We start from the raw sequence: 27,546 nt of genomic DNA on the forward strand, positions 1-27,546 counted from the left end.
CCCAGCATTCCACCAAAATCACCAAAGAACATCTGGCAGCATCGGACATTCCTTCCTGAGACACTCCCCTGGCTCTAGGATACCTCCTTCCTGGGTCTTCTTCCATCTCTCTGCTCACTCCTTCATAGCTTGCGCTGCTCTCTTCTGTCCAAAACTCTTCTAGGGGCGCCTGGGTGGCTCAGTGGGTTAAAGCCTCTGCCTTCAGCTCAGGTCATGATCCCACGGTCCTGGGATCAAGTCCCACATCTGGCTCTCTGCTCAGCGGGGAGCCTGCTTCCTCCTCTCTCTCTGCCTGCCTCTCTGCCTACTTGTGATATCTGCCCGTCAAATCAATAAATAAAATCTTTAAAACAAAATAAATCTCTTCAAAATGTTTCTGTTTTGAAAAGCTCCTTCAGTCTGGATTCTCTCTCTTCTCCCTGGGCAGACTCACTTACCTCCCATCTAATTCTCCCCAAAATGGAGTCCCAAACTTGGGGTTTGCTCCCCTGGATAAGCTTCAGTAAGTCTCCAACTATTTTAGACAAAATTGTGAGTCAACAAGCATTTGAATGCAAGTCTGTACATGAGCATTCACAGCAGTTTTATTCATAATAGTAAAAAACTGGAAACAATTCAGATGTTCTTCAATGGGTGAATAGTTACACTTGTGATACAGCCATACCTTGGAATACAACTCAGTAATAAAAAGGAATGAAATATGGGGAGGCTCCCTGCTGAGCAGAGAGCCCAATGCTGGGCTCGATCCCAGGACGCTGAGACCATGACCTGAGCTGAAGGCAGAGGCTTTAACCCACTGAGCCACCCAGGCGCCCCAGACAGGCAGCCTAGGTGGCTCACTGGGTTAAAGACGCACCCAGACAGGGGCGCCTGCGTGGCTCAGCAGGTTAAAGCCTCTGCCTTTGGCTCAGGTCATGGTCTCAGGGTCCTGGGATCGAGCCCTGCATCGGGCTCTCTTCTCGGCAGGGAGCCTGCTTCCTTCTCTCTCTGCCTGCCTCTGCCTACTTGTGATCTGTCAAATAAACAAAATCTTTAAAAATAAATAAATAAATAGGAATGAAATACTGATAGGCATAATAACTTGGGTGAATCTCAGGGAATTATGATAAGTGGGAAAAAAGCGAACTTCAAAGCTCATATACTATATGATTCCATTTATATGACATTCTTGAAATGACAAAATTTTAGAACTGGAGGACGATTTGTGGTTGACAGACACCAAGGATGATGGGGAGTGGGGTAGGAAGTGGGTTTGGCTACCAAAAGGCAACCTTTTATGGTGATGTAACTGTTCAATATGTTGTAATATAAAAATTACATTGAGGAAAACTAGGTAAAGGGTCTATAGGAATCTACAGAAAAAACCCACAATGATTTCAAAATAAAAAATTTGATTCAAGGGGCACTTCAGTGGCTCAGTGGGTTAAGCACCTGCCTTCCACTCAGGTCATGATCCCTGGGATCCCTGGGACCTGGGCTCAGGTCCTGGGATCAAGCCCCACGTAGGGCTCTCTGCTTAGGAAGGAGATTGCTTCTCCCTCTCTCTCTGCCTGCCACTCCCCCTACTTGTGCGCATTCTCTCTTTCTCTTTGTGAAATAAAATCTTTAAAAAAAATTTTTTTTTAAATTTTGATTCAAAAAATACTGCCTGTCAAAACTATGGAGACAATCAGAAGATCAGGGGTTCCCAGGGGTTTTGTTTGGGGGGGCTATGAAGAGACAGAACAGAGAGGATTTTTAGAGCAGTGAAAATACTCTGTGATGATATTGTAATGACGGATATATGTCACTGCACATTTGTCCAAGAGAATGTGCAACACCCACAGTGAACCTAAAGAAAAGCCATCGATTTTGGATGATTATGATGTGTCAGTGTGGAGTCATCCTTGGTACCAAATGTACCATTTGGGCGAATTATGTTGCTAATGGGGGAGGCTAGTCACGTGTGAGTTTCTTCAGGAAATCTCTATACCTTCCTTTCAACTTTGTTGTCAACCTAAAGCTGCTAAAACTAAAAAATAGTCTTTTAAAAAAGACTGCCTGGGTGGGGCGCCTGGGTGGCTCAGTGGGTTCAAGCCTCTGCCTTCGGCTCAGGTCACTATCCCAGCGTCCTGGGATTGAGCCCCATATTGGGCTCTCTGCTCTGCGGGGAGCCTGCTTCCTCCTCTCTCTCTGCCTGCCTCTCTGCCTACTTGTGATCTCTGTCTGTCAAATAAATAAAATCTTTTAAAAAAGAAAGAAAGAAATAAAAATAAAAAAGGCTGCCTGTCTAAAACTGAGATCCAGCGAAGTGTGTCACCCTCACTGCTCAGTTTTACCTCTTCCAATAATTCTCATCAACAAGAGGCACCAATGTCCACCCAACCAGAGCCCCTAGGGCACCCCTTTACTCTTTCCCCAACCTCTTCTCATTTCCAGTCCTTCAGCAGAAGTCTAGCCTATCTGCCCCCATTGCCTCTCTTTAGATCTACTTTCCTCCTTCCTGTCGCTGTCCGCCTGGCCCAGGCCACCACTGGTTCTCAGCAGGACAACTGCAGCTACTTCCCTCACCTCCCCACTGCCACTCTGGCCCCCTCCAGTGCATCCTCAGAGCAGCCAGAGTGAACTTTATAAAACATACATCAGATTGTTCTGCTCCCCTGCTGAAAACCCTTTCTCAGCTCCACAGTGACTGCAAGATAAAGTTCACAAGTTTCAGCTCTAACTCCTCACTCACATGAACTTCTGTGAATCCTAGAAGACCTCTCTTCCCCCAGGGCTTTGCAAACGCAGATCCTACTGCCTGGGTCATCTCTGGGTCCTCACAGTTCCGCTGTCCTTGCCCTAGCCGAGCATGCATGTCACTGTTCTAGGAACTGGTTTTTCTTTTAATTCCCCCATCACTCAATACATGAACACATTCTTTTTTTTTTTTTTTTTTTTACATGAACACATTCTTGTAGTAAAAACTCAAACGTGGAGGGTGTCCATGGAAGCTAAAGAGAAAGTAGGCCTCACCCTATTGTACTAGTCTTCCAGAGGTTAAGTACACTGACCCTGTCCCTCCACATTGGTCACCCTAAAAGCTGGCACTAAAAGCCAGCTAAGGTAATCTTCTTTTATGGTATACCTTTTCTGTAACTGTATAATTTTAATAGTTGTTTGTTCTATAATTTCTATATGCCTCCCTCCACTCATGTGCCCCCTGCCCAACTGTGGGCCAGGAATTGTGTCTGGCTCAGTAAGTATTCCTGAGATTGAAATTCTCCCCCCAGAAGAATTTCTGGGGGTGGGGGGTTCTCACCTATTTCATGGTGAGAACTCCGATCCTCCAAAAAGTGAAGGGACATGGCTGAGATGTCCTATGGGTCTCAAGTCTCAGCAACATTCTACTAGTCTGGCCAACTTTCAGTCTTCTGATTTATCACACCCCTCTAAGAGCATTCTCAGGTCTGTATCCCTCCCCCACCCCCAGCAACCTACCCTGTGCCACGGTCCTAAAGTCAGTTAGGCTCCCGCCTACCCATCTATGGCCTGCAGGTGCATAGAGAGGTCTATGCAGTGTTTGCTGACTCCAAAGTCCATAATTCCCTGCGCCTGAGGTCCACTTCCACACCTGGAACCTCCAGAGCACAGGACAATTAGATGGCGCCCAGTGTTTACAGGGTTCCGTCTGAGGGCACTGTGTGTCCCAGCCAAGCACACCGCTGACACCCATCGTTTCTTGATCTGAGTGTATAAAGCTCTGCACCCAAGCACGGTGCACAAAATAGGTACCTAGCGTTTGTTGGTTTGCGTGTGTGAGCACCGAGTCCTGGCCTTGCACACAGGTAGGACCTATCCTTTCCTGGTCTGATTTTGAGAGACCACCTCGGGCACGAGGCACAGTTGGCCCTCAATACAAGTCGTTCGTGGTCAGGACGCCTAGTTAGGTTGCTTCAGCCGCCAAGCCCTTCCCGCCCCCGTACCACCACCTCCCTCAGCGCGGACTTTTCGAGGCCTGTCTTCCACTGCGCTGCCTCTCCGGCTGTTCCCTCCAGGACATCCCTCCTGCGCCGACCCGAGGCCCTCGCCGCTGACGCTGTTCCTGTCCAAGGCCTTCCCCCCTCCGCCCCGGCCATGCTCTCCCCCCGCTGTTCTGCCCAGGAGCTCCCTCGCCTCAGGGCTTTCTCTCCTCGCTGTTCCTGTCGCGTTGTACCCCCTGCGCCGGGCCTCTGCTCCCGCGGCTGTTCTCGTCCCATACCACCACCCTCCGCCATTGAGCCTATCTCCGCCGCTGTTCCGGTCCCGGTGCCCACCCCCCCGCCGGGCCTCGGCTCCCGCGGCTGTTCCCGCCCGTGCCCCTCCCGCCCCGTGGCTGTTCCGGCCCCGGCGCCCTCCGCCCCGCGGCCGCCGCGTGCCCTGGGTCCGGCTCTGCGAGGACGCGGCGGGAGGGGGCGCAACGTGGAACAGCCGCCTCCCCCGGCCCCGCCGCCGCTCACCCTCCAGGGCCTCGAAAATCGTCTGCGCCATCTTGGAGCTGCCGCTGTCTCCCGAGCCGAAGCGGGGCTACGTGAGCATTGTGGGAACCGCGGTGGGGTCAGGGCCGCCAGGGGGCGCTCGGGAGCTGCCGCCGAGGCCCCTCACCCCCCACCCCGCCCGCGGTCCGGGAAATTCAGCGGTAGCTCCCCTGTCATGCCTAGATAACCCAGACACCGGCATGTGGATCCCCAAACCTGTCTCACATGAACCCCCAGTTCTGTACACTGACCCCATCCCAGCCGCACACAACTGGGTACCTCCCAACTGGGTATTGGACCTCTAATATTATCTGGACCTGCCACCCCCAACCCTGCACATGAGACTCCCATTTCTGCAACATGGAACTTATTTCCACAGCACACAGTATCCCCCACGTAACCCGGACCACCCAACTGTCACAGCGACTTCCACCTAACCCAAGACCCCTGCCTTAGCTGTGCAACACTGATTCTCCTAATTGTTCCCAACCATAGCGAGCCCCATCACTACCTAGTGGGAGTCACCTGTCTCCTGAAGTGTCTCCCATCTCAACCTGGTCTTAATCCCCCATCGTCTCAAGAGATTTACCCATAGCTGTTACTTAACTCCCACTTGCATCTGTTGGGGACCTCATTTCCTCTTCATACAGACCTCCATCCCTGCCTCCTGCAGACTGCATTCTGTCAATAAAACCCCAATACCGGCCTCAGCAACCTCCAACCCAGCCTTAAAGAAAGACTATCCAGGTCTCCCATATTCCTCCCCCACACCTCCAGTCCTCACTGGGATACCCCCACAACACTGCTCTCCATAGTTCATGCTCCATTAGCCACTAATTGAGAGTTTACTATGCACCAAGTCCTATAATAGCTCCAGGATCCAGTGCTCCCTTCCCTTGGAGTTAGGGATGGGGGCAGCAGACAAATTTAATTTTTAAATCTTAAAAATTATTTAATTACTAGGGGGGTGAGGGGTTAGGTGAGCCTGGTGGTGGGTATTAAGGAGGGTACGTATTGCTCCATGCACTGAGTATGGTGCACAAACAATGAATCCTGGAACACTGAAAAAATAAAATTTAAAAAAATTATTTAGGTACAAGGTGTGACAGTGGTTCCAAAGAAGTACGCTTGGACTGCAAGGAAGAGTTGGGGAGTGTGTGGAGGGGAGAGGCAACCAGGGAGGTCCCCTCTATCAGGATTTCTTAGGAATGTGGCCAGATCCTCCAACTGGACTCCCGTGGGTTTGACCCTAAATGTTCTCATTGTTTTTTCTTAAATATCTATATTAGTCTCATCCAAAGTAATAACCATAAAAAATCACAATTTTCATTTTCTCATATTCCCTAAATATATAACTCCTAAGAGTAAAAACAAACAAACAAACAAAAATTGCTCAAAGGTCCTTTGTCAGGGCGCCTGGGTGGCTCAGTCAGTTAGGCAGCTGCCTTCAGCTCCGGTCATGATCCCAGGGTCCTGGGATTGAGCCCTGCATCAGGCTTCCTGCTCAGTGGACAGGCAGCTTCTCCCTCTCCCTCTGCCTGCCACTCTCCCTAATTGTGCGCGCTCTCTCTGTCAAATAAATAAATAAAATCTTTAAAACAAAACAAAAAAACAAAGGTCGTTTGTCCTGTGGAACACTACTACCAGCCATTGTTCCTGATAAGTTGCCTCACAGACCCTCCACTTGCACACCCCCTCAAGGTCCATTTTTACTGATGAACTCCCCATCTTGCGCCAAATACCGCCCCTGTCTTCCCCAACACTACACCCCTTCCCCTCCCTATTCACACTTGCACAGCAAGCCCTGAGCAAATGTCCCCCAAAGAGAACCTACCATTTTCCCAGATTGCATGCCTCACCTTCTTTCCTGGGAACTTTGGAGACCTGGGGCCCTCCTCAAGCCCTAAACACCACTTTCCATTGCCTCTCTGACAGGAATGGGGCCAGAGATCCCTCCTCCATGTCTTTCCTTCCCCATTGATCCAGTGGCCTCAGATTCTTGTCATCTCTCCCCTTCAAGAGCTTCTCGATATAACTGTTCTTTTTAAAAATTATTCAAATTATATATTAATACATTCACACTCATTTAATTAGAACTGACCCTTGAACAACATGGGGGTTGGGACACCAGCCTTGCACATAGTTGAAAATCCTGTGTATAATTTCTTTTTCCTTTTAAGGACTTTATTTATCTATTTTTTGAGAGAGAGAGAGAGAGAGAGAGAGAGCATGAGAAGAGAGAGGTCAGCAGGAGAAGCAGACTCCGTGTCAAGCAGGGAGTCCAATGTGGGGCTCGATCCCAGGAGTCCAGGATCATGACCTGAGCAGAAGGCAGCTGCTTAACCAACTGAGCCACCCAGGCGCCCCTGTGTATAACATCTGACTCCTCAAAAACATACCTACTAATAGCCTACTGTGACCAATAGCATAAAGTCGGTTAACAAATATTTCGTATGTTATATGTATTATATACTGTATTCTTACAATAAAGCTAAAGAAAAGAAAATGTTATTAAAATCACAAGGAAGAGGGACATCTGGCTGACTCTGTTGGTAGAGCATGTAACTCTTGAGCTTGTGAGTTTGAGCACCATATGGGGTGTAGAGATTACTTAAAAATAAAATCTTTAGAGGGGCGCCTGGGTGGCTCAGTGGGTTAAAGCCTCTGCCTTCGGCTCGGGTCATGATCCCAAGGTCCTGGGATCGAGCCCCACATTGGGCTCTCTGCTCCGCGGGGAGCCTGCTTCCTCCCCTCTCTCTCTGTGCCTGCCTCTCTGCCTACTTGTGATTTCTCTCTGTCAAATAAATAAAAATCTTTTTAAAATAAATAAATAAATAAATAAAATCTTTAGAAAAGAGAGAGGACACTTGGGAGGCTCAGTAGGGTAAACTTCTGACTCTTGGTTTCAGCTGGGTTGTGGTCTCAGGGTTGTGAGATTACCCTGAGTCAGGCTTGGTCCTCATCGGGGAAATCTGTTTGGGATTATCTCTTTCCGTCCAACTCTGCCCTCCCCTCATACCCTCCTCCCCCCCGCTTGGCTCTCACATGCTCTCTCTCTCTCTCTCTCTAATAAATAAAGCAAAATTTTAAAAAGATTTTATTTATTTATTTGAGAGAAAGAGACACATGGAGAGAGGGAACACAAACAGGGGGAATGGAAGAGGGAGAAGCAGGCTTCCCACTGAGCAGGGAGCCAGATTCAGGCCTTGTTCCCAGGACCCTGGGATCATGACCTGAGCTGAAGGCAGACGCTTAACAACTAAGCCACCCAGGTGCCCCATAAATAAAATAAATCTTTTTTTTTTAGATTTTATTTATTTGACAGATAGAGATCACAAGTAGGCAGAGAGGCAGGCAGAGAGAGAAGAGGAAGCAGGTTTCCTGCTAAGCAGAGAGCCCGATGTGGGGTTCAATCCCAGGACCCTGGGATCATGACCTGAGCCGAAGGAAGGGGCTTTAACCCACTGAGCCACCCAGGTGCCCCTAAAATAAATCTTTAAAAAAAAAAAAAAGAAGGAAAAATACATTTGTAGCACTGTACTGTAAAAAAAATTCACCTGCATAGTTGAAACCCATGTTGTGCAGGGTTAACTGTAATTTAAGATATTTATTACAGTAGCACCTGGGTGGCTCAGTTGATTCATCGTCTGCCTTTGGCTCAGGTCATGATCCCAGGGTCCTGGGATTGAGCCACACATTGGGCTCCCTGCTCAGTGGAGAGCATGCTTCTCCCTCTCTCTCTCCCCACTCATTCTCTCTCTCTCAAATAAATTTTAAAAATCATAATAAAATAAATAAAATATTTATTACATACATATTGTGTTAGACATTGTTCTAGATGCTGGGGATGTGCCATGAACATAAAGACAAAAATCCTTGATTTCATGGAGTCATAGTCCTGCAGGCAAGATGGACTGTGAACAAGAAAAGAAAAAAAGAGAGAAATATTCTAAGACTATATAAATTTTTTTCCTCTGCAGGAAAGGAAGCTACTTTAGACAGGGTGGTGAGGGAAGGCCTCTCTGAGGAGGTAGACTTGAGAATTGAAATGGAGTCATATGGAGGAAGGAAACATGTGGAACTCTTTGGCTGTATCATCTTAGGCAAGTGCAAAGACCCTGAGGTCTAAATGAAAGAAGACCAAGGATTGTAAAGGAACAACTGAGGGTAATAAGTGAGGTATGGGTACAGGAGGATGAGGATGGAGAAACAGACAAGGCCATTGTGAGGGTTGAGTTTTAGTTCTGAGGGTGATGGGAGGCGGCACTGGACAGTAAAAGTTTCCACTAACACAAGTCTTGGTAGTTTTCCATATATTTCCATATATCCAGGTGTACAGGCACATACTTGATTTTTATTTCTTCTTCAGGTCTTTGCAAATTTTGCTCTGTCTTACCAAAATGCTGTTCTTCCACCCTCATTGGAACACCACAAGCTTACCTTTGTGCCTCCTCTAAAATCTTTTCTTGATCTGCCATGGGATCCCTCTCTCCACTGCTGTTCCTGTTTCTCACAGTAGCTGGTACTACTGCTTTCACGTGATACTTCTCTTGGAAATCCCCCTTCCTTCCACCCCCCTCAATAGGAGCTCTCAAGCACCGGAGGTACTTCACCCTTCTGGTTGGAACTCAGAGCCTGACACAGAGTAACCTGAGAAATGCTTGTTAATTGACCAGTTGACTGACAGAGCAGCTGAATGAGTTTTCAGGGATGTAGAACCCATCTCCAGCAGGCTCCCCATTCGGGCTGACCCCTGCTCTGAACTTTCTGCTCCTCACCTCCATCTCCTCATCTACCCAAATCTGTCAGTCCTAGGTCCTATTTCCTTAGACAGCTTAGAGACTCCTGGTATACCTAACATGGTAATTCTAGGCATGGAGCCAAGCAGGGAGGAAAGAAAGTTTGGGAAACTTCCAGTGTCCCCTTCCACAATGAGTGCTCCAGCCACCCCAGAAATGTTAACTTCTCCATGGGGAGAGAACTCAAGAGCAGCTTAAACCAGATTCCCAGCTGCCAGGGAAAGGAAGTGAGGACACGCAGAGCTGGGCCCTGACATCTTGTTCATTGGCATTGGTAGGAGACAGCAAAACATGGTGGTTGCTATGGGCTGAATTGTGTCCCCCCAGAATTCATATGTTGACATTCTAACCCCTAGAACCCCAGAATATGACTGTATTTGGATATTGGGTCTTTAAAAGAAGTATTTAAGACTAAATATATAATATATATATATAAAATTCTTATATAGAAATATATAAGTGGGTTCTATCTCGTATGACTGGGACCCTAAGAGGAAATTTGGACCCATGTATGTACAGAGAAGACCATAAGAAGACACAAGGAGAAGAAAGTCAACTACAAATCTTTCAGTGTTCTTCAGAGGATATTTTTATATTTTAATGTAGCATTGCCACTATTTTCAGAGGAAGGATTACCTGAATAAACCAGTCCACTATTACTGAAAAGGAAGAAAGGGAGAAGGAAAGGAAAGGAAAAGAAAGGGAATCCAGTTTTAGTGCTAAAATATGCCAAGTATAATTCTTCCTTCACTGACCTCTGACACCATCTTCTGACACTGACCCAGGCAATAATATCCCAGATAAATATAACATGGCCCAAGTACTAGGGGATACCCTCACAAACCACAGCCACCACTCAACATGTAGCTGTTATCCAATGACAACTCCACACAGTGATACACATAAATTCCACCCACCAGTACTCTGGAAGATGTCAACCCCAAACTGTACTGCTTCAACAAACATATGTTGGACACCCACCATGTGCTAAGTGCTGGGATTACAGCAGAGAACAAGACAGACAAAGTTTCTACGGTCATGGAATTTACAGCCTGGTAGGGGCAACAGACAATGGACATGTTGCAAACAAATAATTTCAAAGAGTGAAAAGTTATACGAAGGAAATAAAAAGGGATCAGCTACTTTAGATGGGACATCTAGGAAACCCTCTCTGGAGAGGTGGCATTTGATCTGAAGCCTGAAGACTAAAAAGGAGCCCGCCATGCCGATAATGAATCCCAGTCAGGAAAATTCTAGGTGCAAAGGCGCTGAGACAGGAGCCTTCTTGGCATGCTCAAGGAACGGCAAGCAGGCCATTTGGACTGGAGAGGAGTGAGGGGGCAAGTGACAGGGTATGAGGTCAGAGAAGGAAGCGGAGGCCAGATGATAGTCTCTCTTGTGGGCCGGGGGGAAGTAGTTTGGATTTGAAGAATAAATGGGAGCCCCTGAGATGTCATGTGAGTTATGCCCGAAGAAGTTTGCTAGGAGCACTGTTACCCAATCGGGACAGTCTTGGGTAGAGATGAGACTGGCTCCTCCCAGTGTCACCCTCTCGATTCTAGGGAGGGTGGCTCCTCTTTCAGAAAACCTTTCAAGGGTTCAAGTGACATATCTCCTGCCAAGCACGAAGCAAACAGGCTACCCGGTTGGACAAACCCAGGTGTGCAATTCTGGCGTTCCCTGGAGCTAGGTGGGCGGAGCCCGTTGTGATTGGTTACAAACTCTCCCACTCTTCCAGTCAGACCTCTCGTTCCCCGTGTGAGACGAGTGAGCCATTTGATTGGCGCTTCCTGTAGGAGTGACAGCAGACGCAGCCTATGAGCCCAAAGACCCGGCTGCTCTGTCTAGAGCAGTCTGCGGTGCCGCCGGAACCCGGGGCTGTCAGTGCTGGTCCTGTTGCTCGCCCCTACCCCGCGCGCCTCTCGCACTATGGCGGTCCCGCGGCAGATGCGAGCTCTGCTCCAAGCGGTCAACGCACTGTTGCGCAAGCGCCGCTACCACGCTGCGTTGGCCATGCTGAAGGGCTTCCGGAACGGGGCAGTGTGAGTGGGGCCGTTGGGCTGGGCCCGGGCTGAGGGATGGGTCCTGCTCAGGTCGGAGAAGCGGGTTCGGGGCCCGCTGCCATTCTGTGTGCCCTTGAGCAGCCCTGGTGTGTCTCTAGGCCTCGGTGTGCACTCTCTGCACAGTGGGCGCTGGGGATTTGGGGTTCCCTGCGCCTTCTGAGCTGGGGCTCCCATTAAGCTGTTTCTGGGTCCTCCGTGCTTTGCAACCTGGCACACATGCCTTGACCACCTCCCACTCCAGTCCTTGTATCCCCTCGTTTGGGCCGCCCCTACCCCCCTGCTTTGTGACCTTGGGTCTGTTTGGCTTTAACGGTCCCATCAGCACAATGAGAAGTGGCCACTGGCCTCTAGCAGGCCAGTGGCGCATTGTGTGTATGTGCATTAAGCTGCCTGTGGGCTCACATCCCATTTCTCACTACTCATCTGTATGACTCTAGCTCTAAGTCCCCATCCGGCCCAGAAGAGTCCTGGAGCATAAGCCTTTTGCAATGACTGTAAAAGATGGTGCAGATATTTGCTGGGCAAATTGATTATATCCTGGCCATCCGATCTGCTGGAAAGGAGGTCTTGGGGTCATTTCACCTGGCTGGTAACTGCAGGGGAGCTCCCTGCAGTTATTCATGCATGACAGCTGATGTGCCAGAACTAGTGATGCAACAGAGCAAACTGTACAAAGACTTGTCCTCTTGGAGTTGACATGCTAGTTAGAGGAGCATGCCAGGGCGGTGAGGGTGCCTCTGGACTGCCTCTGTTCCAATCTTGGTGCCACCTACCTGTGTAGTGTTTTGTTTTGTTTTAAGATTTATGGATTTGACAGAAAGCACACAAGCAGAGGGAGAGGGAGAAGCAGGCTCCCCGTTGAGCAGGGAACCCGATGTAGGACTCAATCCCAGGACCCTGAGATCATGACCTGAGCTGAAGGCAGACACTTAACTGATTGAGCCACCCAGGCGCCCCTACCTGTGTGATTGCGAGCAAGTCAGTTAGCCTGTCTGACCCTCACTTTCTATAAAATGGGGCTGGTAATAATGCTTACATCGTGTTGGGGCCCCTTACTGCAATGCCAGGCTCTTGGCTTCCGTGAGAACCCAGAGTCAGGTAGGATTGGTTCCAACTGGGCCTGAAGACTTTATCAGCCATGCTTAACTGTGACTAAGGTGGGATAACATCAGTGGCCCTTTGCCAAGGTATTCTTAGGACAAAACAGAGATGAAAATGAGTCATATAGTAGCCGCAAGTGGTTATTGCCCAATGCTAGCTTTGTACACCTACTTTCAACCCAGTTGTCTTTACGGGACCCTTCCAGCCAGGGTAGTCACTTGCTAAGGTAAGGCCCTTTTCAGGCCCAGTTCCTTCATTTCAAAGCTAGGTGCCTTCATCTCTTCTGGCCTCAGTGTCATCCTCTGTAGAATGGAAACAGCCTCACCCAAGTGGAGTGCTCTAAGGCAGTGATCCCGTTACGGTTCAGTGCTAAGACACCATGACCATCTGTAAGGACCTAGAGTCCAAGGTCCTAGTGAGATCAGTCTTTAAAGTACTGTGGCAGTATCAGGTATGCTTTACAGAGGAGGTGATTATGTTGTTTTGAAGGGCAAGTTGTAATTTGCCAGAAGTAGAAGGGCAATCGGAGCAGAGTGTTTGAACAAAGGGCTGGAGGTGGAAAAGAATATGCTATTTGTGCAGAGAGGCCATCCATTCAGGGAGGCAGACTTGGACGACTAAGTCATAGGAGCTTTGTAAAGTTGAACTCACTGATTTCCACTCCTAACTATATAAGTGTGCATCTCTAAAAGTAAGAGCATTTTCCTATATGGCTAAATTATCATGATTATACTTTATAAACTAATAATAATCCTATAATGTTGACTACTGTCCAGTTAATAGTGAAATTGTCCTAGCTACTCCCTAAATGTTCTCCCTAAATGTTAGTTTGCTGAGACTAGACGCTTCCCAGACATCACATTGCACCTGTCATTATGTCCTTTAAATCCTTTTAAAGCCTGCGCATCCCTTTTTTAAAATTTTACTTTATTTATTTGACAGAGGGAGTACAAGCAGGGGGAAAAGCAGAGGGAGAGGGACAAGTGGGCTTCCCTTAGCAGAGAGCCTGATGTGGGGCTCGATCCCAGGATGCTGGAATCATGACCTGACCTGCAGGCAGATGCTTAACAGACTGAGCCACCCAGGCACCCCATGCACATCCCTTTTTTCAGGACATAGAATAATCCTGTGAATGGTATCAGCTGGCTCCCACCTGAGTTTGAGGGCTCTGGGAATGGGGCCTGGCAGATGTACAGTGTTGGGGACAGTATTCCACTTGTGTCTGGGGAATAAGGAAGGACTCTTTTCACTCTGGAGAGCTGGAGGAGGCTGAGGGCCTCTTTGTACAGGGGAAAGAGATATAACTTTGGAGGAGGGGAGGGAGACAGCTTGCTAGGATTACAGGGTTCCTGCCCACTGCTAGCTAGGGGACAAGATGAGCAATTCAGCAATAAGATTCTGGCTTCAACACATTAACATTTACAAATTTGATTTGCATTTTTTAAAAGATGTTATTTTTTTATTTGACAGAGAGAGCACAAGTAGGCATAGCAGTAGGCAGAGGGAGAAGGAGAAGCAGACTCCCCACTGAGCAGAGAGGCTGATACAGGTTTGACCCCAGGATCATGACCTAAGACGAAGGTAGACACTTAACCCACTGAGCTACCCAGGAGCCCCTTTAATTTGTATTTTAAAAAATTAGGTAACATTAGGGACACCTGGCTGGCTCAGTCAGTGGAGCATGCGACTCCTGATCTCCAGGCTGGCTTGCTTGTGTTGGGTGGAGAGATTACTTAAACATAAAATCTTTTTTTTTTTAAGATTTTATTTATTGAGAGAGAAAGAGAGCATGAGCTGGGAAGGGGGGTGGCAAGGGAGAGAGGTGGGTGGGGAAAAGGAGAAGCAGGCTCCCCACTGAGCTGGAAGCCCAATGTGGGGCTCCATCCCAGAACCCTGAGACTATGACCTGAGCCAAAGGTAGATGCTTGACCGACCAAGCCACTCAGGTGCCCCTAAAAATAAAATCTTAAAAAAAAAAATTTAGGTAACATTCAGAGACGCCTGGGTGGCTCAGTTGGTTGAGTGTCTGCCTTCAGCTCAGGTCTTAATCCCAGTGTCCCGGGATCCAACCCCGCATAGGGCTCCCTGCTCAGTGGGGAAGTCTGCCTCTCCCTCTCCATCTGCCTCTCCCCCAGCCCATGTTCTCTCTCACTCTCCCTCTTTCAAATAAATAAATAAAATCTTCTTTAAAAAATTAGGTAACAGGGGCGCATGGGTGGCCCAGTGGGTTAAGCCACTGCCTTCGGCTCAGGTCGTGATCCCAGGGTCCTGGGATCGAGTTCCGCATCGGGCTCTCTACTCAGCAGGGAGTCTGCTTCCTCCTCTCTCTCTCTGCCTGCCTCTCTGCCTACTTGTGATCTCTCTCTGTCAAATAAATAAATAAATTCTTTAAAAAAATTAGGTAACATTCAGAAAAGGCATAAAAAGTTAGATGCTTTGGGACACGTGGCTGGCTCAGTCAGTGGAGCATGTGATTCTGATCTCAGGGTTCTGAGTTCAAGCCCCACAATGGGAAAGAAGCCTACTTTAAAAAAAGTCAGATCCTATGAAGTCCTGCCCACTCCATTCCTCTGTCACCGAGTCCCCCTCCCTGGAGGTGCCACCTGTGTCCAGTCTCATGTCTCCCTCCAGAAATATTGTTTGCATATACAAGCAGATACATGTATTCTTCCCCACACCTTTAAGACAAGTTTTATTTTGAAATAATTTAGGTTTATGAATTACTTCATTTTACACAATTTGACATTTTAAACATCTCGTTCTAATACATCCTGCAGTGCACATAGAACTGTGTCAGTCTCTCACATCTGTGTAGCATTTCACTCAGTGGTGGGACCATTATTTATTCATCCGAAAGCCCCTGTGGGTGGACATGAGTTTGCTTCTGGTCTTTTGTGGTTTCTAACAAGCCTGTGATGAATAGTCACAGATACTCATATGACAACAATACATAGCTCCTGGTCATTGTGTCAGGAGGCCATCAAGGATTTTTAGACCTTCTAGCTTGGCAAGATCAGGACCTAGAGCTGGAGAACTTGGTGGGGACAGAGGGAGTCCAATAAAAAAGAAGAAAGGAAGAGGCACTACTGTTGGTTGAACTAGAACTTTGACATGTGCTTTGTCCTTAACTGCTAGAAGCAACTTGGAAACAGAGAATACTTTTTGCTGGAGGGAGAAAGGAGGCGCAGAGAGGTTAAGTGATTTATCCAAGTTCATACAGCAAAAAGTGGCAGGGCTTTGGCAACAAATATACAGGATTTCCTTTCCACTACCCACTTGAGTATAGTTAAAACAATGGGGGCGCCTGGCTGGCTCAGTCAGTAGAGCAATGCAACTTGATGTCGGGGTTCTGAGTTCGAGCTCCACATTGGGTGTGATTATTTAAAGATAAAATCTTTTAAAAACCAACAAAAAACAATGAAGGAGAATGTATACATGCTCACGTAATCCCCAGTTGTTCAAATGAGGAGGTAAAAGGAGAATCAGGGGAAGAGGTTTGAGTCTTAAAAAGAGGCATTTCTGGGGCGCCTGGGTGGCTCAGTGGGTTAAGCCACTGCCTTCGGCTCGGGTCATGATCTCAGGGTCCTGGGATCGAATCCCGCATCGGGCTCTCTGCTCAGTAGGGAGCCTGCTTCCCTCTCTCTCTCTCTCTGCCTGCCTCTCCGTCTACTTGTGATCTCTCTCTGTCAAATAAATAAATAAAATCTTAAAAAAAAAAAAAGAGGTATTTCTGTAACACTTAAAATGTCTGTTCTGGGACACCTGCCTGGCTCAGTTGGGAGTTCATTTGGAGCTGTTGATCTTAAGGTTATGAGTTCAAGTCCCACCTTGGGCATGGAGCCTACTTTTTAAAAAAAAAAAAGTTTATTTCAATTATTTTAATTTTTTAAAAAAGATTGATTTATTTATTTTAGAGAGAGAGGGAGCGCACCCAGTGGGGAGGGGCAGAGGAAGAGGGACAGAGAGAATCTCAAGCAGACTCCTTTCTGAGTGCACTGAGTGTGGGGAGTGTCTCACCATCAGATCATGACCTGAGGCATAATCAAGACTCAGACGTTCGGGACGCCTGGGTGGCTCAGTTGGTTAAGCCGCTGCCTTCGGCTCAGGTCATGATCCCAGTGTCCTGGGATCGAGTCCCACATCGGGCTCCTTGCTCGGCGGGGAGCCTGCTTCTCCCTCTGCCTCTGCCTGCCATTCTGTCCGCCTGTGCTCACTCTCTCTCCCTCTCTCTCTGACAAAAAAAAAAAAAAAAGAGTCAGATGTTCAACTGACTGAAGCCACCCAGGCACCCCTCAATTATTTTAATTTTAAAAGCAATGTTTAGGGCTCCTGGATGGCTCAGTGGGTTAAGCCGCTGCCTTCGGCTCAGGTCATGATCTCAGGGTCCTGGGATCGAGTGCCGCATCAGGCTCTCTGCTCAGCAGAGAGCCTGCTTCCTCCTCTCTCCCTCTGCCTGCCTCTCTGCCTACTTGTGATCCCTCTCTCTGTCAAATAAATAAAATCTTTAAAAAAAAAAAAAGCAATGTTTAACCATTACAGATCATTTTGGAAATATGGAGAAGTTAAAAAAAAAAAGACAAAAGTAAATTCCCATATTCCTCTGGCTCAGGAAACATTGCTAATAACAATTGCGGCATATTTCCTTCCAGTTTTTTTTTTTAATCCCTTTTTAGAAAGCTGAGATCCTCTTGTGTATCATAGTTGGAAAGAGGTACATTTTGAATAGGTAGAAGGAAGTACAAGGTTACTCAGCAACTGTTGTAGGGAATTTATTAACTTTAAGATAGACCAAGCTAAAGGTAGAACCTTCCAGAAATTACCTTCCCTCACAAATAATTAAGGGCTTCTCCAGAATCAGTCAGCAATCCTGTATGGAGCACATTATTATACGCCAAGCACCATGCAAGGTGCTGGGGACTCTGCAGAGGACACATCAAACGCAGTCCCTCACAACGCCCACCGTCTAGGGGAGGAAAGAACTAATCAGAATAGAAAGAAACTAGGAGTAATTGAGTCATTAACGCAGGACTGTAAAACGCCACAGAGAAGCTTGGAGCTCTGTGGTCTTGGAAATACTGCCCTAACCTGGTCTGGTGGGTAAGAAGCCTCCACAGAGGCACCCCTGAGACTTGAAGGCTGAGGAGTTCCGGAGGGAGCAACTCTACACTGCCATCTGGGCGGGGTGATGGAGGCCTTTGCCACACATCCTCCCCTTTCATTGAAATTATAACCACCCTCTAGCCTGACATCCCCTTTGGCTGTTAGGCAAACGAGGCTCAGAGAAGTTGAATAGCAGGCCTGAGGCCCCACTACCAAGAAGGTGTCAGAGCTGGGATTTGAACCCAGATCCAACTGGAAAGCCAGCATTATCTCCCCTTCCAGGGTGACGTTAGGATTAGGGCTGAAGGGGGTGGGGGATGGGGGGACAAGGCATCAGAGAGCCGGGAAAGAAACTGTGAGGCAGTGATGCCATCCATAGTAACTGTTTCCTTTCATTTCTACAGCTACGGAGCCAAAATCCGGGGCCCTCACGCGCTGGTCATGACCTTTCTCTTCCGGAGTGGCAGGTACCCACCCCCTCTGCACACCCCCAGACTGGGGGAGAGTGCAGTCAGCCCTCAGTGCCAGGATCCTTGCACTAGCTTCCTAGTCAGGTCGAGCCGCCCCCCCTGCCCACCACCTCCACAAGTACAACTCTGATCCTATGAGTCCTACTCAAAAACTCCCCGTGCTCCCACGGTCCTCCGGAGAAGCCCAGCTTCCTTCCTTCCAAGGCCCTCTCAACTAGTGTTGAGCGCTGGCTGATGCATGGAGATGTTGAATCACTGTATTATACACCTGAAACTAATATAACAATGTCTGTTCACTATATTAAAATAAAAACTTAAAAAAAAAAAGTCCCTCTGCTGCCTGGGTGCCGCTGCATGCCCACATTCCTCCCTTCCGGCCCCTTGGAGTGCTCCCGGCTCCCGGGACTCCCGGCCACGCCACGCCACGTGTGGCTCCACCACCATGTTTGCTCATGCAGTGAACCCCCTCCAGGCGCGCCCTTTCCTCTTCACCCCACCTTTATTTCCCTGTTGGCAATGCATGCCATTCATATGAGGAGCACTAACTTGGGAGAACTGTCCTTGACTATCCGGCTCCCTCAAACATCTCGGTCTTCCTCCATCCGCCATTGCTTTCCCCTCAGGACACTTCTCAGAGACCACTCCGTGGCCTGGTTTTTAACATCTGTAGCCTCACCTGGCGCTTAGAACAAGCGCACGTGGACAGTCTCTTGGCCAATTCCAGCTGGCAAGATTTTCTCTTTTCGTATTTTTATTTAGAATCGTTCCCTGTATTTATTTATTTATTTATTAGATTTTAATTATTTGAGAGAGTGTGAGCACAAGCAGGGGGAGGGGCAGAGGGAGAGGGAGAAGCAGACTCCCCACTGAGTAAAGAGACTGACCCAGGGCTGGATCCCAGGCCCCGGGGATCAAGACCTGAGCCGAAGGCACAAGCTTAACCGGCTGAGCCACCCAGGTGTCCCTAGAAACATTTCGAAGGCAAGATTAGCACCAGCAGTTAACTGGGAAATCCACCTTTCTTGCATTAGAACTGGCAACACTAGAGGCATCTGACTGACTCAGTCAGTAAAGCATGGGACTCTTGATCTTGAGTCATGAGTTTGAGCCCCATGTTGGTCACAGCGTTTACTCAAAATAAAATAAAATAAAATAAAATAAAGGTTAAAAAATAAGAGAACTGGCAACACCAGGCTCATGTTCCTCTGAGGCAAGAACCAGCTGACTCCTGGCTGTCCTCACTCACCGGGCAGATTTCCACAGGTTCCAGTAGACCCTCTTAAAGGCCCTCATCTAGCCGTGAGAGCACTTGATTGCAGGATCCTTGAATTGACCTCCCAGAGTACACGCTGCCCTTCTCCCTGTGTTCTCTCACTGCCCCCTAGTGACTTAATTTTTAAAGGATAAATAGAATCCTTTCCCGACTTAAATGGGCACTTTTCTCAGGATAAAGACAAAACTGCACGTCCCCACCTCTCCTCACATTCTTTCCCCACCACATTCTCTGCTCAGGCCTTGGTTTCTCTCTGTTCCTTTACTCCCCACTCTCTGTTTCTCCTCCGGACCTTTGCACGTGCTGATCCCTCTGCCTAGGATGCAACCCCTCTCCCCTCTCCATCTCATTGACTCCTCATCCTTCGGATCCCAGAGTCATATCTAGTCAGGGTGAAAGTTTGACCTTTGCTTTGTGATAATGTATGTTTGTCTCTCCCATTACATCATATACCTTATGAAGGCAGGAAGCTTTTTTCCTCAGAATCCTATCCCCAGTTCCAGTACACAGTAGGCTCTCCCTTACTCCCTCCTTCATGTCTTCACATGTTCGTGGCAAAAAGTAATTTACTGAGCACCTACTAGGTGCCAGGCCCTGTTCTGGGCCCTGGGGATCAACAAGCCAGGTGTAGACACCACCCTCTGGTAGCTTCCACTGGGGTGGGGTGGGAGCCGGAGGAGAATAAGCCTATCAGGGTCAGCCGGTGGAAGAGCTGTGAAGGTAAAGGAAGACAGGATGGTCAGGCTAGGCTCTCTGAGAAGGTGACCTGGAGTCAAGGCCGAGGACATAGAAGCTAGAGGCCTGGGGCTGAATGAGCCTGGGCCACCTGCTGGCTCAGGTTTGCATGCCCAGGTGAAGAATGCCCTGGGGGCAGTTGGGCCCACACTCACTAGGGGTCCCTGTGTTTGTGCAGCCTCCGGGAGAAGCTGCGAGCCATTCTGCAAGCCACGTACACCCACTCCCGGAGCCTGGCCTGCTTTGTGTTCACCTATAAGGGCCTCTGCGCCCTGCAGGCCCACGCGCAGGGCGAGACCTACCAGGTGCACTCGTTCCTGGCCGCCTTCATCGGGGGCTTGATGGTGTTTGGAGGTAACAATAACATCAACAGCCAGGTAAAGACCCTTCCCCAGGATAGGGCTCAGGGCGCAGAGGCTGGGACAGGAAGATTGTGGTCTGGGTATAGAATTCGGGGTGGCGGTCAAAAAAGATGAGGGTTTTTTTAAAGATTTTATTTATTTATTTGACAGAGGGAGAGAGCACAAGCAGGGGGAACAGTGGGGAGAGAGAGGGAGAAGCAGATTCCCTACTGAGCATGGAGCCCGGTGTAGGATTCAATCCTAGGACCCTGGGATCATGAACTGAGCCAAAGGCAGAAGTTTAACAACTGAGCGATCCATGCGCCCCCTAGTTGTTGTTTTAAAATCCTTCTTGGGTGACATGAAAAGTTGGTAGCCCCTCCCTTTGCCTCCCTCCAATTTATTGTAATACTTTCAAATTATAAAAACCGTGGTTTATTTTCGCATTTTAAAAATGCAGAGGCGCCTGGGTGGCTCAGTGGGTTAAAGTCTCTGCCTTGGGCTTAGATCATGATCCCTCTCTCTCTCTCTCCCTGCCTCTCTGCCTACTTGTGATCTCTGTCTGTCAAATAAATAAAATATTTTTTAAAATACAGATTAAGCACCCTCTGTATGTCTGGGGCACTTCTAGGTGCTTGGGGTGTATCATAATAAGATTAGAAAATAAATTGAAAAGAAAGCTCCCATCCCCCTCCAATTCTCAAACCACTGTCCAGGAATACTTTAACTGTGTCCTTTTTTTTTTTTTTTTAAGCCTTTTTTTTTCTTTAAGATTTTATTTATTTGAAAGAGAAAGCATGAACCTAGGGGCAGAGGGAGAGAAAGAAGCAGACTCCTTGCTGAGCTTCTAAGCCCCACATGGCCTTGGTCCCAGGACCCTGAGATCATGACCTGAGCTGAAGGCAGAGGTTTAACCCACTGAGCCACCCAGACCTCCCACTTTAACTGTGTCTTGTGTGCCCCTTCAAAAATTGTCTGTGCTAGTATCTGTACACACCAGGAGTTTTTCACCAATGAGATCACACCACACTCTTTCTTCACAGAATGATGTATTTAGGAAATCTTTCTTGTCAGTCCATCATTCTTTTTAACACCAGCAGAGCTCTCCATTGTGTGAATCGACTGGCCTTGATTTCCCCAGTCTCCTCTGGATGGACGCTTAGAGGGTCTGTAGTCTTTTGCCAGGACACACACACACATTCATCTACATCTTTGTTTGGATATGTGTCAATCCATCTGAAATTCCCTTACCACAGAACTATGGAATCTATAGATGTGAGCATTTTGAATTTTGAGAAAGTTTCCCAAGGGTTTTTGGGGGCTTTTTGTTTTTTGGTTTTTTTTTTTATTTGGTTAGAAATGTCACTGGTCTATGAACTTCTAGGGACTAGGAATCCTGGCCATAACATCTCCTTCTCCCTCCCTTCCTTTCCCTGACCCCGGGTAACAACTACCCTGACCTCCATTTCTAAAATTTTGTTATATCAAAAATGTTATGTAAATAGAGTCATTGCAGTATATAACCTTTGGTGTTTGGCTTTTTCACGCAGCATAATTCCCTAGAAATTCATCCAAGTTGTGTGTGTATCAATAGTTCATGCCAGGGCATGGACGCCCCACACTTTGTTTAAACATCCAGCCACCGACGGACATCTGGGTTGTTTCCAGCTCTTGGCTATTAGAAATACAGCTAAGAATATTCTTGTACAAGTTTTTGGGTGACCATAGGTTTTCATTACTCTGGAATAAATGCCCAAGAGTCCAGTTGCTGGATCATATATACATGCATGTTTAAGTTTTGTTTTGTTTTGTTTTTTTAAAGATTTTTATTTATTTATTTGACAGACAGAGATCATAAGTAGGCAGAGAGGCAGGCAGAGAGAGAGGAGGAAGCAGGCTCCCTGCAGAGCAGAGAGCCCGATGCGGGACTCGATCCCAGGACCCTGAGGTCATGACCTGAGCTGAAGGCAGAGGCTTTAACCCACTGAGCCACCCAGGCACCCAATGTTTAAGTTTTTTTAAGATTTTTATTTTTAAGTATTTTGTAATCTCTGTAGCCAATGTGAGACTCAAACTCAGAACCCCCAGATCAAGAGTTACATGTTGCACCTACTGAGCCAGCCAGGTGCCCCATCCATTTTTTTTTTAAGATTTTATTTATTTATTCATTTGAGAGAGAGAGAAAGAGCTCAAAGAAAGCACGGGTGGGGGAGGGGCAGAGGATCTCAAGCAGACTCCACGCTGAGCTCGGAGACCCACGCAGGGCTCGATTTCCAGACTCCAGGATCATGACCTGAACTGAAACCAAGAGTTGGATGCTTAACTGACTGAGCCAGCCAGACACCTCCATGCATGTTTAATTTTTTAAGAAACTGCCATTCTGTTTCCAAAGTGACTGTACGATTTTACATTACCATCAAGAATATACAAATGAGGGGCGCCTGGGTGGCTCAGTGGGTTAAGCCACTGCCTTCGGCTCAGGTCATGATCTCAGAGTCCTGGGATCGAGCCCCACATCGGGCTCTCTGCTCAGCAGGGAGCCTGCTTCCTCCTCTCTCTCTGCCTGCCTCTCTGCCTGCTTGTGATCTCCGTCTGTCAAATAAATAAATAAAATATTAAAAAAAAAAAAAAAAGAATATACAAATGATCCATTTTCTCCACATCCTAGCCAGCATTTGGTTTATCACGTTTTTGGTTTTTTTTTTTTTTTAATATTTTATTTACTTATTTGACAGAGAAAGAGATCACAAATAGGCAGAGAGGCAGGCGGGTGGGGGTTGGGGAGCAGGCTCCCCGCTGAGCAGAGAGCCCTATGCGGGGTTGATCCCAGGACCCTGAGATCATGACCTGAGCCAAAGGCAGGTCATCATTAACCCACTGAGCCACCCAGGCACCGGGGTTTATCACGTTCTTAACGTCAGCCATTTGATAGGTGTGCAGTGCTTCCATTGTGGTTTTAATTTGCATTTCCCTAATGGCTAATGATGTTGAACATCTTTACATGTGCTTATTTTCCATCTGTAGAACCAGTTCAGTGAAACATCTGTTTGCATCTTTTGCTTATTTTCTAGTTGGATTGTTTCTTTTTTTACCATTGAGTTTTGAGAGTTTTTTTAAAAAAATATATATCCCAGGGCACCTGGGTGGCTCCGTGGGTTAGGCCTCTGCCTTTGGCTCAGGTCATGATCCCAGGGTCCTGGGATCAAGCCCCACACTGGGCTCTCTGCTCTGCGGGGAGCCTGCTTCCTCTCTCTCTCTCTTTCTGCCTGCCTCTCTGCCTACTTGTGATCTCTTTCTGTCAAATAAAAAAGAAAATTAAAAAAAATAAAGATTTTATTTATTTATTTGACAGAGATCACAAGTGGGCAGAGAGGTAAGGGGGGACCCGGGGGTTGGGGAGCAGGCTCCCTGATGAGCAGAGAGCCCCATGCGGGGCTCGATGCAGGGCTCAATGCAGGGCTCAATCCCAAGACCCAGAGATCATGACCTGAGCCAAAGGCAGAGGCTTTCCAATTTTTTAGTATATGTGCTGCCAAAGCGAGCACCAAGGGCAGAGGCTTAACCCACTGAGCCAACCAGGCACCCCTAGCCTCCAACTCTTGATTTCAGCTCAGGTCATGATCTCAGGGTCTTGAGATTGAACCCCGTGTCATGCTCTGCACTGAGTGTGGAGGCAGCTTCAGATTCTCTCTCTCCTTCTTCCTCTGCCTCTCCAACTCCCCCAAGTAAATAAATAAATAAATAAAATCTTTAAAATACCTACTACCTACCACTTCAAATCATCTTGCACACTAGCTTTGAAAAACACTGACCCAGCCTGGCTCAGTTGGAAGAGCATGAGACTCTTAAACTTGGGGTCATGGGTTCAAGCACCACGTGAGGTGTAGAGATTACTAAAATAAAAAAAGAAAGAAAGGGAGAAAGAAAGAGAGAAAGAAAGAAAGATTGACCCTGATCCCATGTGCAGTAGGTGCCCCAGGACACAGGGGTGGACTGAAGGGTCCCAGTGGCTGGGAAACACCCCCACCACCAAGTCTGGTCCCTCCCATAACCCCCTGTCATTCCCTCCCTGCAGATCAACATGTACCTGCTCTCACGAGCCCTGTTTGCCCTGTGCCGCCTGGGCGTGGAGAAGGGCTACATTCCTGAGCCCAGGTGGGACCCATTCCCGCTGTTCACCGGGCTGCTGTGGGGGCTGGTGCTGTGGCTCTTTGAGTACCACCAGACCACTCTACAGCCTTCCCTGCAGTCCTCCATGACCTACCTGTACCAGGACAGCAATGTCTGGCATGACATCTCAGACTTCCTCCTCTACAACAAGAGTCACCCCTCGAAGTAATGGGGCCCCCGAGGTGCTGATGGGGGCGTCCACAGCCGAGATCAGCTCCATCGGCGAATCCCCCTAAAGGATCCTGCCTTCTCAAGATCATGGTTCTCTGACTCCAACTTGTATTGTCCCAGGGTTCCATTTGCTGAAGCAAAAGCACTGATTTCCAAGTCCCGTTAAGTCCTCTCCGTTGGTGGAACAAGTGGTGAATTGGGCTCCAGGGCCTCAGTCATGATTCCAGCTGTGCTGCTGGCTAATGTGAGACCAGGGAACACCCTCCCCCGCCCACCCCTGCTCTGGGCATCAGGGGTCAGCGAGCCCAGAGGAGGGCCCTGAAGTCTCTTCCTGGTAGGTTATGGTCTTTGACCATTCTGTGTACCAGGACTCCTTGCCAGGGGCGGGGCGGCAGCAAATATGTTTTTAGAAAAAATTGAATTCCTGGGCTCAGGTGTTGCTCTAGTGGAGAAGCTTTAGAATTCCACTGTCCAATGGAAGCACAATGTGATTCACATATGTAATTGAAATTTGTCTTAGAAGCCACGTGAAAAAAAGTAGGAAGAAGCAGGTGAGATTAATCTTAATTAAATATTTTAACCCAGTATTTCTAAAATATTACCATTTTAACATACGAAAATTAGTATAAAAATTAATGAGATATTTTATATTCGTCGTTCTTATAGTAGGTCATCAGAATCAGGTATGTGGTGTATACTTAGAGTGTGTCCCAATGGGGACCGGCCATATTTCAAGTGCTCAGTAGCCGCATATGGCTGGTGGCTACCATATTGGTTAAAGAAGATATGGAACACTTCTATACTTGCAGAAAATTCTAGTGGACAGTGCAGATACAGAGCTAGGGGACATGGGTTTGAGTCCCCGCTCCACCACTGTATAACCTTGGGGAAGGTTTCTTAACCTCTCGGAGCCTCAGCTTCTTATAAAAAGAGGATAATCATAATACACATATTGGGTTTGTAGAAGTGTAAGAGCTGCTATTACTACTAATTACTTCCATTAGTGAGCTCCTACTTCCTCCCAGGTGCTTTGCATGTATTATTTTTTAACCTATACAATGACCTTGCAGTTGTGTATTTTGATCCTCATTTCACAGATGTGGACACATGATCAGAGCGGAGAAGTCACTTGCCCAGGATAATCAAGATAATACAACCAGTATGATAGCCAAATCAGGGTTTGAACCCAGAGCTGTCTGAGTTCAATACCTGTGTTGTTGTTGTTGTTTTCAGTGCCTTATGTTAAATTTAGAAACCTAAGCTATGCTATGCAAATGTTAACTAGTTCTAGGATGGAGTCCAGAACATCGTGCAAACTCAAATGCCCAGAGGGGTCTGGCAAGGGGTATAAATGAAAACGTTGTGCACTTGGGAGTGATGGTAACCTGGGGAACTGGAGACTTATGTGCCCGTCTGATTTTTTAAAATCGCTGGTGCTGGACAAATCAAACCAGGTCTCCAGGAAGATGTGGTCCATGAGCTTCCAATGTGAGACCCTTGGTCTAGTAGGAATACTCCAGTCTCTTTTTAGAAATTACTAGTAGAAATGTGCACATGAGTCACTGGTGATCTTATTAAAATGCAGATTCTGACTCAGTGAGTTTGGGGTGGGGCCAGAGAGTCTGCCTTTCTCACAGGCTTCCAGGTGCTGCTGTTGGTGCTGCTGGACGGAGCCGAACCTCGAGTAACAACCTCGAGTAGTAGGGACGGAACCGAACCTCGAGTAGTAGGGAATCATGCGCAGCCAGCCCAAAGGAGGAAGCCGAGTCACAGAGCTGTTAAGTAATCGTGGTGGGATTAGGCCTGCAGTGCTCTCAGTCCTGACGTACTACACACTTGGAGAAGGTGATCTGAGAAGGTCCCGCATTCCCTGTGTGGAGGCTGAATGAGATCCCGAGGTCAGGAGAGGAAGGGGGAGGCCATCAGCAAGCAGATGCTGGGGGGCCCCGCCCAGTCCCCTCCAACTTCGCACTTCACCGCACACCAGCCAACTCTTCCAACTGCCACCGCTGTGTCTTTCTGCCTGAGGCTCTCATTTGCCACTGGCACCTGCTCTGCCACCCACAGCAGGTCTGGAGGATTAACACGGTCGATCACTCTCCAAGGTGGACACTCCACTCCACAGTGGCTCCCAGAGATCCCCGGCCGGACTGAACTCTGGCTGCCCACAATGATCACTTGCTTGATAACTGCCCGCACCCCCGCCTTTCCCTGTCTTCTCCATCCCTAACATAGGATCACTTCCCAGAGGAACCACTTGCACTGAAATCCTTGTCTCGGGCTCTGCTGTTGAGGAAACCGAAACTAAAGCTGGCCTCTGGTGCAGCAAGCTGAAAGCCAGTGGAGGTTTGGACAGAGAATTCGGAGGAAGAGTGCCGGGGCTTGGCCCTGTTTGCTTGGGCAAGGGACTTCACTGTTCTGTACCTCTGTTTCTTCATCTGTAAGAGAGGCGTGCTAATTTCAGTCGCCTCACAGCACGATCTGGAGGATTAAACAACATGATGAGTCTAAAGGAAGCACTCCGTGAATGTTTGCTATAATGTCTACTATAGCATCCAAAGGGAGGAGGAAACGTGGTCCTAGGAACTGAGTAGCCCCTGCTCTTAGCCTCTCCTACCCCCTCAGCTGAAGGTAGAGCCTTGGCTCCCTGCCTGCCCAGCATCCCCCCACTGCTGCGGGGGGCTGGCCGGCTGCACCACCGACTGTCTCTGCTCTCTAAGAATAGGTTTCCCTCACAGATGGCATCTCTCTGGATCCTGCCAGAGCATCTGGTTCCCCCAACTGCTCACTCCAGGGAGTGAGGCTGTGTGGTCCTTGCTGAGGAGCAGAGCTCTGGCTTCCAGCA

General features: G+C 48.1%; 2 protein-coding genes across 4 annotated transcripts in view; one reads left to right on the top strand and one right to left on the bottom strand.

Annotated features, from left to right (window-relative positions):
* ZNF341 (zinc finger protein 341) overlaps positions 1-8,992 on the bottom strand; it is a 49,938-nt gene extending 40,946 nt beyond the window's left edge. The window contains exon 1 of one of the 2 annotated variants that reach the window (XM_044263224.1): positions 8,919-8,992. Coding sequence is in view for 1 of the 2 variants with exons in the window: in XM_044263223.1 (XP_044119158.1) it covers positions 4,461-4,491 (31 nt within the window). In the remaining variant the exon portion in view is untranslated. Of the gene's footprint in view, positions 1-4,460; positions 4,517-8,918 lie in introns of those variants that run through there. The other variant, XM_044263223.1, reaches the window with a different exon arrangement.
* Positions 8,993-11,127: 2,135 nt separating this feature from the next.
* On the top strand, positions 11,128-27,217 carry PXMP4 (peroxisomal membrane protein 4). Of its 2 annotated transcripts, XM_044263227.1 has the most exons (4): positions 11,128-11,319; positions 17,946-18,008; positions 20,198-20,396; positions 24,436-27,217. In XM_044263227.1, exons 1-4 carry the CDS (start codon positions 11,207-11,209, stop codon positions 24,697-24,699), a joined length of 639 nt encoding a protein of 212 aa, XP_044119162.1. In that variant the 5' UTR covers positions 11,128-11,206; the 3' UTR covers positions 24,700-27,217. The 2 variants fall into 2 exon arrangements, with proteins under 2 accessions (XP_044119162.1, XP_044119163.1); XM_044263228.1 differs by lacking the exon at positions 20,198-20,396.
* Positions 27,218-27,546: the final 329 nt, after the last annotated feature.

Source organism: Neovison vison, chromosome 8, assembly GCF_020171115.1.
Source record: "Neovison vison isolate M4711 chromosome 8, ASM_NN_V1, whole genome shotgun sequence".
Lineage (NCBI taxonomy): Eukaryota > Metazoa > Chordata > Mammalia > Carnivora > Mustelidae > Neogale > Neogale vison.

Excerpts from the sequence above, each read along its gene's own strand:
- PXMP4 (XM_044263227.1), top strand. The coding sequence starts at position 11,207 with ATGGCGGTCCCGCGGCAGATGCGAGCTCTGCTCCAAGCGGTCAACGCA. Across the intron at positions 11,320-17,945 it reads GGCTTCCGGAACGGGGCAGT|CTACGGAGCCAAAATCCGGG; the intron begins GTGAGTGGGGCC and ends TCATTTCTACAG. Across the intron at positions 18,009-20,197 it reads TTTCTCTTCCGGAGTGGCAG|CCTCCGGGAGAAGCTGCGAG; the intron begins GTACCCACCCCC and ends GTGTTTGTGCAG.